The 11,771-nt window shown below is 45.6% G+C and overlaps 2 protein-coding genes across 4 annotated transcripts in view; one reads left to right on the forward strand and one right to left on the reverse strand.

Moving 5' to 3' along the window:
- cox7a1 (cytochrome c oxidase subunit 7A1) overlaps window positions 1–384 on the reverse strand; it is a 13,890-nt gene extending 13,506 nt beyond the window's left edge. Inside the window, exon 1 of the mRNA XM_026193566.2 lies at window positions 210–384. Within this exon, the coding sequence (XP_026049351.1) occupies window positions 210–224 (15 nt within the window). The 5' untranslated portion in view covers window positions 225–384. The remainder of the gene's footprint in view (window positions 1–209) is intronic.
- Window positions 385–2,053: 1,669 nt separating this feature from the next.
- On the forward strand, window positions 2,054–11,164 carry rnaset2l (ribonuclease T2, like). 3 transcript variants are annotated; one of them, XM_026191716.2, is made up of 9 exons: window positions 2,054–2,199; window positions 2,655–2,856; window positions 3,168–3,235; window positions 3,350–3,407; window positions 3,706–3,773; window positions 5,540–5,653; window positions 5,795–5,843; window positions 6,763–6,837; window positions 10,857–11,164. In XM_026191716.2, the coding sequence occupies exons 2-9, from the start codon at window positions 2,665–2,667 to the stop codon at window positions 11,043–11,045; spliced, it is 813 nt and encodes a 270-aa protein (XP_026047501.1). In that variant the 5' UTR covers window positions 2,054–2,199; window positions 2,655–2,664; the 3' UTR covers window positions 11,046–11,164. The 3 variants fall into 3 exon arrangements, with proteins under 3 accessions (XP_026047501.1, XP_080145301.1, XP_080145302.1); XM_080289175.1 differs by having other exon boundaries at window positions 2,065–2,199; window positions 6,763–6,866; XM_080289176.1 differs by having other exon boundaries at window positions 2,065–2,199; window positions 6,763–6,903; window positions 10,857–11,018.
- The last annotated feature ends 607 nt before the right edge of the window (window positions 11,165–11,771 follow it).

The raw sequence follows: 11,771 nt of genomic DNA on the forward strand, positions 1-11,771 counted from the left end.
CTATCGTTAAAAACTGATAATGCAGACGGAGTAAACCTGAGCTGCTGATCCAAAGGTCAGGCCTGATCGCGGCGCCCTGCGCGCTGTCTGCCCTTCAGCTCGTCTAACTCACATTAGATATGCCGAAGCTTCACACACACACGCACACACACACACACACACACACACAGAAGTGTGAGAAAAAGAAGAAAAAGAAGAGCTGTAGTTACCACGAGGTGATTCATGTCGAGCTGTGCTGCCTCTCTTCAACCTCACAAGGACATGCGCACACACACACACACACAGAGTCTCAGTGTTTCTGACACGCTGCCAAACTACGATCTGCTGCAGAGGCCAAACTGTCTGCGCTCGGCAGGAAGTAAACACGACACTGCAGCTTTGCATTGTGCAAAAGTCTTGAGCCACCCAAGCAGTCGGGCTTTGGCGTAATGCTTAAGTGCTCTTGAGCAACATTTCTCCCACTTTGTGGAACTCTGTTTTTCTCTCATGAATCATTCAAACATTAAAGGCTTCAAGGGATGAAGCAGTGTGTCTGTGCGTCACAGCTTCCTTTACGCTCTTTTTTCTGTCAGTAACAAAGAACATTGTTTTAGTTGAAACACAAAAAAGGAAGTGGAGGAGAAAAGAGGAAGTGTCAGACCTACAAAATAAACTATCTACAGCATCTGAAAGTCATGCTCTTATGGTCCAGATGTCAAGAGGAATCTATTAACGTGTCCCTTAAGACAAAAACGTTCAGACGTGAACTCACATACAAGGTCTTAAATAATCAGGCCCCATCTTATCTTAATGACCTTGTAGTACCATATCACCCTATTAGAGCACTTCGCTCTCGCTCTGCAGGCCTACTTGTTGTTCCTAGAGTATTTAAAAGTAGAATGGGAGGCAGAGCCTTCAGTTTTCAGGCCCCTCTTCTGTGGAACCAGCTTCCAGTTTGGATTCAGGAGACAGACACTATCTCTACTTTCAAGATTAGGCTTCAAACTTTCCTTTTTGCTAAAGCATATAGTTAGGGCTGGACCAGGTGACCCTGAATCCTCCCTTAGTTATGCTGCAATAGACGTAGGCTGCCGGGGATTCCCATGATGCACTGGGTGTTTCTTCTTCACTCACTATGTGTTAACAGACCTCTCTGCATTTAATTATCTCTGTCTCTCTTCCACAGCATGTCTTTATCCTGTCTTCCTTCTCTCACCCCAACCAATCACAGCTGATGGCCCCGCCCCTCCCTGAGCCTGGTTCTGCCGGAGGTTTCTTCCTGTTAAAAGGGAGTTTTTCCTTCCCAGGTGATCATCTGGCTGCTGGGTTTCTCTGTATGTATTATTGTAGGGTCTATCTTCCAATATAAAGCACTTTGAGGTGACTGTTGTAATTTGGCGCCGTGTAAATAAAACTAAATTGAATTACCAGGACAAACAGAGGGAACGACTCTGGGCTAAAAGGCACTCAGTAAGAAGAGTCTGATGAGGCCGAGCACACAGAAGGGAGCCTTCCTCTCAGGCCGCCGTGCCGAGTCCTGCAGCCGGCTCGGCTGACCTGCTTCCATCACTCATGGGATCTCATGGCAGAGGGATCTGTACTTCTACTTAATTACAGATACTTGTGTTAAAAATACTCCAGTATAACCTGAAGTACTCATTCAACTTCTTTACTCAAGTAGAGGTGAAAAAGTACCGAGTGTGAAATGTACTCAGAGTAAGGAAGTAAGAAGCAGCACCACGTTGCTAGCACCTATTTTAATGCACAGCTAAATATAATATGAGTGCATGAGAATACAAATGATCCTTAATCTAAATTCTGATTGTCATGAATGTACTCGAGTACATTAGAAGAGAATAGAAACATCTGTGTTGCATGATGGAGGGTGACCTGGCCTCCAAAGCTAAACAGAAACATGAGGCGAGTCGAGGGTTACAGTGAGAGGCAGCAGGAACATGAAGACCTGCTGAGTGAAAGCAGAAGTCCTCGGAGGCTGTACAGCCACCCAGGGTTTAAACTGCTCCACCTCTGTCAGGTGGAGGGAAGTGAAGCACAGCCCGTGCTTCCCCTGAGCACTCAGAGCTTGTTTAATCTCAGAAACACTGAGCTGAGTTTCACTTCTTGCTTTTTGAGAAATATCTGAGTGAAACTGTCAGAGCTGCTCAGTGCAGCAGCTGCAGCCGCCCAGCTCCACCTCAGAGCCTCCATCACCACACACAGGTAAGGAGACAGCGCCGTGATGTTTGGTAAAGTGCTGCAGGAGGGAGAGCGATCGCCTCCGGTCTGGTCTGATCCTGAAGTCTTGTGTTTTCTTCAGCAGCTTTGCAAACTTAAGCCGTGCTGCAAACCTCCCAAACAGCCTCACTAATTACACTGCTGTGAACTTTAACCTTTCACCTGCTAACTCACAGTCTGAGAAGGAGCTTGTGGTTTTGATGCTTTGACTTCGAGGTGAGTTTCCTGCTTGTGAATAATCTCTCGCTGCAGAAACGGTTCCCAGACTGATGGAGCAACAGTCTCGCCTCCTTAAGCTGCCAAATCCTCTGCTTTTGCCGCTCACACGGATGATGATCAGCACCACCTGATTCCAGTGGAAGCAGCGGTGTAGGGCATAGTTGGTCTCAGGAGAGTAATTGGAAAATACATTTCTACTTCAGCTCTGTTTTGTGTTGCAGTCTGGAGGAGATGCACCGCTCACTGCTGCCCCTGCTGGTCAGCCTGAGTCCTGCTATTCTGTTCCTGTTGCCTGGCATCATTGTGACACAGGAAGGACTCTGGGAGGACTACAAATATGGCCACGGTGACCTGGACAACCACAATTTCTGCACCTGGAAGTGCCTCATGTTCACGCTGCAATGGCCGGGCACGTTTTGTCAGGTGAGCATTGGGCTGTGCATCAGGAAATGGTGGTGTTCCCCTTCACAGTAAAAGCTGCGACTTCTGAAACATCTGCAGCGGTCAAATTTAAGAAGAGCTAAAGACATAAATACACACACTGAAAATATCCTTTAAACAATGACGTGTTTGTGTCCTTTAAGAAGGGAAACCAGGAAGAGGCAAAGTAAAAGAAATGAGGCTGAAAAGGAAACGAGCCATAAGAGAGTAGGAATGGAGAGGGTAGGGAAAAAGAAGGCAGGAAGGTGGCGAGTTCTTCTTCTGTGGTGTCTAACATGCTGTCTGTCCCTCAGTCTCTGAACAACGTGAGTCTCTGCAGGATTCCTCCAACCGTCAACAACTGGACCATCCACGGCCTTTGGTAACCCCACCCTGCTGCAGCAGCTGAGATTACTCCCAGTGTTCAGACTGATCAGTGTTATTGATCCTGGGTTGTCCTGTTGATTTCATTGGCTGTTTGCGTTTGTGCCTGCAGGCCCCTCCACGCTAAGAACCGCTGCGACTGCTGGCCGATGTTCCCCTCTGACGTCCAGGTGAGTCCTGGTTATGCAGCACTGTGCAAAGGTCTTCAGGAAGCCCTCATTTCTTTCCAAACAAACGTGGAAATAACTTAAATGGGAAAACATGCACAGAGGCCGACAGTGATCACTGACTGTTTTTAGGGCCTGGTTCAGATTAAACGGAACAAGATACAAAGCATTAAAACATGTGAAAAACCCAGAGGCAGGATTCATCACTTAGAGACCGGATAGACTCTGCCTCTATAAATGCAAATGCATCAGGAGGCTCCTGTTGCAGTGATCATCAAACACTGACGTTCTTGTTTTTCAGGAGCTGAAGGCGGAGCTGACTGAACTCTGGCCGTCATTTGTGAGATTCAAGTCCAACTTCCACTTCTGGTACTCACCTTCATCGACACACAATGTCCAGCAGGGGGCGACGCCTCTAACATCTCATTATATGACAGTCTATCAGAAATACGAGCCTACTTTTAACTCAATCTATGACCTCTGCAAACACATCCATTGTCAGTTTGAGCTTTTAGTTGTTAGTCTCAAGACTTCAGGAAGGAAAGGAAACAATCATTCATGTGAGGAAATAAGATGAGAAATGAAAGCAGGCAGTTCAAGGAAAAGAGGAGGTCACAAACAAAAAGACCTGAACTCTTTCATGGCATGCATTTTTAATTTCTCTTTGTGAAATGTTTTCAATATTGTGATCGATCCAATCATGGGCAGGACCTGCAACGGCCGCTGTGGAGTCCAGTATGCTGATGACCAATCTGCAACCGACTTGCTGTTAGCAGATGACAGCGCCATCTTTGCGGAAAATGATGCAGAGGCTACACATATTCTACACGACATCACCCAATTTGCTCAACCACATGGTCTCAACACCAAAGTCCTTACTACTGCCGGGTCGCCAGCCACCGTGCATCTCAAAGGTGTGCAAATCGAACAAGTGCGGGAATTCAAATACCTCGGCTCTCTGGTCCAAGAAAAGAAAGTGGCATCAAGAGCGGAAATAGATTCAAGAATTGGTCAAACGGCAGCGGCTTTCGCCTCCCTCCGATGGTGCGTCTGGAAGAAGACAAACGTCACCCTCACCACCAAAATCCGCCTGTACCGTACACTGGTGTTGCCCATTCTTCTCTATGGGTCGGAGACCTGGGTCATCCTCAAACACGACCTCTTCCAGATGCGCTGTTTGAGTCAGATTCTCCGAGCGTCCGTGATCATCTCAGCAACAGCGTGATACGTAGTCAACGTCACCAGCAGCCGTCAGTGGAAGAGCTGATTAGGAAGCGACGTCTGCAATGGTTTGGCCACATGTGCCGCATGAGCAACCGTCGCCTGTCATATCGCCTTTTGATGCAGCAGACTCTCCGCCGTCTGGAGAGTCAAGCGTGATGCGCCCAAGAAGACGTCATCAAGCAAATTGAAGATGACCTTAAACAACGACGTCTAACCCTCGAGCAAGCAAAGGTGAAAGCAAGAGACCACAAGGCCTGGAAGGCACCCACAGCGACGTAGTGGCTTTGTGGACAACCTCCCCGCCGAGCACCAGCGAGGGACAAAAGAAGAAGAAAGAATGTAAAAACAAACGTGACTTTGTTTCTGGGAAAATGAGATCCACTTCGCTTTAAATTTCGATAGAACAGCGGCAGTATAACGTCCCCGTAAGTGGACATCAGGCCCATGCAAAATTTAGTATTTTGGTCTAGACAACCCAAAATGTGATGTCCACATATGTGGACGCCAGGTCGTAGGAGGTTAAGGAAGGAAACAAGGGGGGTGGCAAGGAAAGGTTTGTTAAAGGCAGGAAAAATGTGCCTAGAGAGAGAGTGAGAGTGAAGGAAGTAAAGAGTAAGTGTGAGGAAGGAAATTAGGGGAGAACCAAAGAAATAAAGGAAGGAATTAGGGTTATAGAAAAGGAAGAAAAATTATGGTGTACAAAGGTTAGAGGAGGAAATGAGGAAATAAGGGGACAAGAGAGAGGAAAAGAAAGGAAGGATAAAGAAGGAAAGGAAGCAAATGACATCTTGAGGAAATGAAGGTACAGGGAGGTGAGTAAAAGGGTTTAGGAAATGAGGGGAAGCAGAACGTGACCCTGTAAACTCACTCGGGTTGTGATTCTCTTCCTAAAGCGTGTTTCTGTGCGTCAGGAGGGACGAGTGGAGGAAACACGGAGCGAGCGCGGCGTGCGTGGAAGGAATGAACTCTCCGCTCAGATACTTCCAGGTCTGCGTCAAACTGCGAGCACGGTTCGACATCCACAGGTGAGTTCAGCTCTTCTTCAAACTGAGACCCCGAGGTCGATCCTCACGTTCCCATCTGTGCGCCGTGGAAACGCCAGTTACGCCACACAGCTGCTCAGGTGAGCTCTGAAACGAACAGTGATGTTTTATTTGTGTCTGCAGCCTGCTGGAGGACGCCGGCATCACTCCGTCCTGTGAGCGACCCTACAAGGTAACAGTCGACAAATCCAACTCTGACCTGGGGAAGGGTTTTTCAAGCCTCTCATGAGCCAAACTCAACTTCCGACTTTTTCTAAAAGGTTAAAAAACCGGAACCTTTTATTAACTCTGCTGATCATTTGTCAGAAACACCTTAAAGCTGTTCTCGGGTCTTACAGCTCCTGTTCCACGGTTAGAGGTTCAGATTAAACCAAAGTTTCTGATAATGAGCTCATCAGTTAAAGCTCAGGCTGCAGACTGTGTCACCCACCTGCTGTCCAAATATGCTGCTTACGAGGAGCAGCCAATCAGAATAACAGCTGACTTTAAGGGGGAGGAGCCGACATATCTCGTTTCATATGAAGTGAAGCCCAGTATGAGCTAAAGTAGGATTATTCTGAACACAGAATCATGCAAAGCCATCAATAAAACCACAGAAGTGGAAATTAGCAGGTCGGCTTTGAAATATTATCCATGTGTTATTTAAACTAGAAGTCTAAAATTATCACGTGGAGGCTCATCATGGTGATCGTTTTAAGCCAGCTCACCTCCTGCAACCACTTTTCCGAGAATACGTGCTTCTTTTGCAGTTCGGGCTCCTCCTGACATTTCTTTGGAGGTGGAGGAACACCAGAGTAATTGCTAAAAGGAGCTTCTTCACCATTTGTTCTAAACAAATGTCTGTCCTCCTCCAGAAAATCTTATGTACGCAAACGCACATTGCAACTTCATCGTGTTGGGTCTTTTATTTTGACAGCGAATGCGCACCTGCGAACCACTTATGTGCACCCCTGATTATATCAATGAGATGTCCCCACAAGGATATAAATACGTGTGTGTGTGTGTGTGTGTGTGTGTGTGTGTGTGTGTGTGTGTGTGTGTGTGTGTGTGTGTGTGTGTGTGTGTGTGTGTGTGTGTGTGTGTGTGTTTAGGTGGAGGAGGTGCAAAGCGTCCTGGCTCCACACGTGGGGGACAAACTGGAGATCCAGTGCATCACGGATGAGCAGGTCCGATGGCGCCGGTTTCTTCCCTCAGAGTAAATGTGCTGCACTGTCTCCGCTTCAGCTTCTCATGTTAGCACGTTTCTTCTTCTTTGCTGTTGACTGAAACATTCAAACACTCCTGGTCCGATATTTTCCAGTTTCTGCAGCACAAACTAACAGTCCAGGTCTCGCGGTTGATCTGATATCCTCGTGTTGGTGTTGTTCCCAGATCATCATACTAAATGTTGTTCCAGGATCAACATTGCAAGTGACCAATCAGAATGTTGTGACGTCATACTTTTGCGACTTCGGGAAAAACCGGCGTAAAACAAAAAACTGTACTTAAGCTGCATGAAACCGCCTCTGTCCGCCGATCAACGGACCCTGACCCTAACCCTAACCCTAACCGTAACCCTTTAATAAACAGTAAGCAGAATTGATATTGTCCTTGCAACATTGGAATTTCATAAATGCACGAATGGCTTGGCGCGCAGAAGAATAACGTCACAACAATGTGATTGGTCACTTGCAATGTTGAACCTGGAACAACATTTTCATAATGGTCTGGGAACAACACCAACACGAGGATATCAGCTCATCCCAGGTCTCGCATCCTAACTAGTGATGGTAAATTTGATTCTTTTTACTGAATCGAGTTTTAATGAGTCACTCACCAAAGTGAATCGGATTTTTTGAGTCATTTGATTCACTGAGTCAGTCGACCAGAGAGTGCAAAAAATGTACATTTTCACTCAAACTTAATTTGTTTCTCTTTTCATGTAAATCCTACTGCTAAGATGAATGATTCTATTTTATAGAGCAAAAAAGAGCAAAAACATTTCTAAAATTAAGCAATTTTCTATCAAAATTGCTTAATAAACATTTATTTATTTTTATTTTATTTTAATATATTTTTATTTTATTAGTATTTTCCTTAAATGTGTTAAATATATATTTTCTCATCTAAATGTCCACTGAGCTGTGAGCCAGGGGGCGGGGGTGAGTGAGTGATTCGTTCGCTCCATGATTCAGCACAGGAGGGAGGGGGTGAGTAGCTCAAATGTGCTGTTAGCATGTTAGCAGAGCGATGCTACTGTGAACTGAGGAGCTATTTTCTTGATGTGAGCTTCTACTCAGGATTTTGTCTTCCAGTTCAGAGCAGAAATTTTTTTGTTACGATACTGGATGTTGTGTTTTTCTCCAAAATTTTAATTATAAGCAAGATACATTGCTGCTAACAGCAACAGGGATGAGTCAGTGAGTCAGTTGGGCTTGTGAATCATGATTCATGAGTCAGTAAAGTGATTCTCGAGTATTGAACGATTCGTTCATGATTCGCACATCACTAATCCTAGCACCCTGACAGCACTAACACTGATCAGAGCTTTGATCAATTCAGTCTGTGTGGAATTAAAATCACCAATGACTCCGACAGACCGCAGATTTAAAGCAGAGCTTGAACAACAGATTTGTGGTAATTTACGAGCAAAGACTGGATTATAAAATTAATGAACAGCAGTAAAACCAAAGCAGTACCACAAACACTTGTGAGCTATGATCATAAAGACCTCGAGGAAACAAAGCAAACACAGTGATTCTGTTTATCAGCCTTTATTGCTGCTGCGGCTGCAAACTCCTGACATGGATCACAGCAGACGTGTCTGTGACAGTCATCCAGGTCATCGTCGTCTAAGGAACTTGGAAAGAAACACGTCTGGACTTCTTCAAGGTTCTTCAGTTCTAAAACCAAACGGTGCAGAGTCCCAGGAAAGCCCTAGTGGTGGCTGACCCTCTATTGATCATCTGCCTCATACATGAGCTCCAAACACGGCCCAGAGGTCCAGTTCAGGGACTCCAGTTAGCTGCAGCTAGCAGCTACAGCTGCCTTAATAATGCAAACTTTAAGCCTTAATACAATTTAAACAGGTGAATTATAGAAAGCTCCTCCCCCTGTGCAGGTGGATTTATTTTCACCTGATTAGAGAAAACGTTTGATGCAGACAGGCCGGTTGGGCAGCTGTGCTTTTATGCTAAGCTATGCTGAGCACATTGTGGCTCCATCTCTGGCTCCTGAGAGGTTCCCATCATTTCTCCTGAACATGTCGTTCTGCTGCTGAACTTCACTTCACTTTAGCTAGCACTGTTTTCTTCTGTGGTCACATGATGACATCAAAAAGCTCCAAACACAAAGAGGCTCTGTGGTTGATCTGAGCGTGGGAGAAGAATTCACTCTGTAAGCTCTCCCCGGTGTTAGATGGTTACCAACAATCACAACTCTCACAAACACAGCTACCACCAATCAGACGGCTCGTGAGGTTGGTCGTGTCCTCAGAGTTCCTCCAGCCGCTGACCGCGAGTTCTCTTAGTTTGCGCTCTGGCTGACACCACAAGGCCTCCATCCATTAAAGTTTGAGTGAAACTGGTCAGATCTGGATCATGCTGCTCAGTTCAGATCTTTCCTTCCAACAAATATCATTTGCAGCCTGCCCTCCACCAAGGAGAGCTTGTGTTTTATACACAGTGTGCAGCCAGGATCACAGCTGAGATGGTGCCAGTTATTTTGAAAGCCTTTCATATTTCATACAGTCACCTCATAAACACGTTAGACCCAATCACATGTTCAAGCAGGAGTGTTTACAGATGCAGAACAGACAAATAATTTATTGCGTTCTTGACTGCACGACTGTCTTTGCTGGAATTTCGAGTTTAGAGTCGCTGCTGTGTTTGATGTAAGATTTCACCGCATCTGGTTTTCTCTATGTGAGACTGCAGGAGTTTCTGAAGAACTTTGGGGAAATCAGAGCCACTTAGACCAAAATCTGAAAGATGAGGGCATAAAGCATGTGATGTCACCCATTTGATTTGCATTTTAAAGCCTCAGTGTTAATGCTTTCACAGTCACTGAAACACTAACAGTCTTTCAGATAATCGTGGAAAATGGTCATTTTACAGATTTTGGTCGGTAAACCAGCTGATGTAACTTTTATTACATTTACAGTCCAATCAGCAAACGTCCAGCGCTAACGCTGGGCCGAGTGTCTGCTGTGCATAAAACAGTTTACTGCGGACTCTGATTAAAACAAAACCTTCATCCAACTTTGGGGCCTGTTTCAGTCCGTTCTTATTAACGAGCTGGGCGAGAAACCCCTTTACCCTGATGACACGTTGTTTACACTCATGTCCACTCTTTGGCTCACTGTTAGCTCCTGCACTGCACCTTTGCTAATTGCAAACTGCTTTCATGCTTCTCAAATGCTCGCTTCAGCATTTTTCCATCTGCTGCTCGTCCTGTGCTGCAGTCAGGAGCTGAAATGTGGAGATTACTGTTGTTGTTTCAGGACAAACTGCCATGTTTGACAAAATGCCTTGTTGAAACACACCGATCATCAGTCTCCATTACAGCATATACTATTATATATTGTACATATATTATTAGTTTCAGATGTAGCCATTCTTGTATTTTGCTTGTTTACATTATTGTATTTTGCACAACTCTGTTGCTTGTGAAGCTCGCACACAAGAATTTCACTCATGTGCTGTACCAATGTACCTGCACATGTGATGTGACAAGAAAAGTGATTTGATTTGCACGAGGCTGTAACCACCGATAACCACCAATAACCTGGCATCTGTCCGTACAAACGTGTCCAACTCTTCCACTTCTTCTTTCATCTCTGTGTTTGAGCTGAAAGAAATCATTGTACCTGAAACTGATTTTGCAGTATGACAAATGTAATCTGCACATTTCCACATTAATCTCCAAATTTTTAATTTGTTCTCAAAATGATGAATATGTTCTTAACGTGGCCCATCGTAGTTTCTTTTAGAAAACTCAGGACCAGCTGCGTCGACGTCGGTCACATGTTTTTTTCAAGCGCGATGCTTCTGTGTGTGAACTTCATGACTTCACGTCCCAAAATGTGTAATTTCATGTTGTCTTTTTGCAATGCGAGCCGCTGCCTCGATCCACAGAGACGAGTGTAACTTTGAGTGCTGAGGTGAGGAGCAGCTGTCAGTAGCTCAGTGTGCCGTCTCTCCTCCAGGACAGAGAGCTGTGGTTTCAGCTGAAGATCCGCCTGAATCGGAACCTCACTGTAGGCTGCGATCTTTGCACCGATGCTGAAGACGCCGACTCACGGCCGGTACCCTCCCCAGGGCACCCCTGTCCTGACCGGGTGCCCTTCTACTATTTCCCCATAAACCACGAGCGGCCACAGCGGCCCTGCGGCTAACGCCACCGCCATCACAGGTGGAGCCTGAGTAGCAGCAGGTTTACATCAGATACTGCAAGAAGTGTCTGAAGAGCTTAAATGTGAAAAATAAAAACCATCAATAAAGTGATTTTTACAGATTCTCTTGTCATTTCTTTAGTGCTGGTCACTTCCTGTCAATCATGTCATCCAGAAAACAGCAGAAACATGTCTGCTGGGATTCTCCTCTATTTGTGCTTAAAAAGATCAAAAGGTTTTCACGCTCGGGGAGGTGGAACACGTAGAAAGTGACCACTCGTCTTAAAACCTGGATATCGCTGTCACACAGGTACCTGCTAATAAGCTCCGCCTTCATGGACGGTCTGTTACTACAGTAACCTCAGCAACCACGTTATTGGTCACATGATGTCATCAGAAAAAATAAAAAAATAAAAAAGCTCCAACAGCACAAACAGACCAGCTCAGGTGAAGCCTAGCAACACGTAGCAGCTACAGCCACCTGTCAGTCAAAGAGGCCACGCCCCTAATAAGGCAAACTTTAAGCCTTAATATGATTTAAACAGCAGAGTTATAAAAGTGTTCTTGTTAAAGAGGAAATCATCCAGAGACCAAACAGTGTGTCTGTGGGGACTCACTGCTGCCTCTGCTGGATGTTGCAGGAACTGCAGCGTTTGGTAGCTGCACAATGGCGGAGGCCCAAGGTCAGAGCCGCTAAAATAACTGTCCTGTCAGAATCTGATCAGCTGA

This window comes from Astatotilapia calliptera, chromosome 14, assembly GCF_964374335.1.
Source record: "Astatotilapia calliptera chromosome 14, fAstCal68.1, whole genome shotgun sequence".
Lineage (NCBI taxonomy): Eukaryota > Metazoa > Chordata > Actinopteri > Cichliformes > Cichlidae > Astatotilapia > Astatotilapia calliptera.

Coding starts and splice junctions, on each gene's coding strand:
- rnaset2l (XM_026191716.2), top strand. CDS start 2,665: ATGCACCGCTCACTGCTGCCCCTGCTGGTCAGCCTGAGTCCTGCTATT. Junction 2,857..3,167: donor GGCCGGGCACGTTTTGTCAG/GTGAGCATTGGG, acceptor TCTGTCCCTCAG/TCTCTGAACAACGTGAGTCT. Junction 6,838..10,856: donor AGTGCATCACGGATGAGCAG/GTCCGATGGCGC, acceptor TCTCTCCTCCAG/GACAGAGAGCTGTGGTTTCA.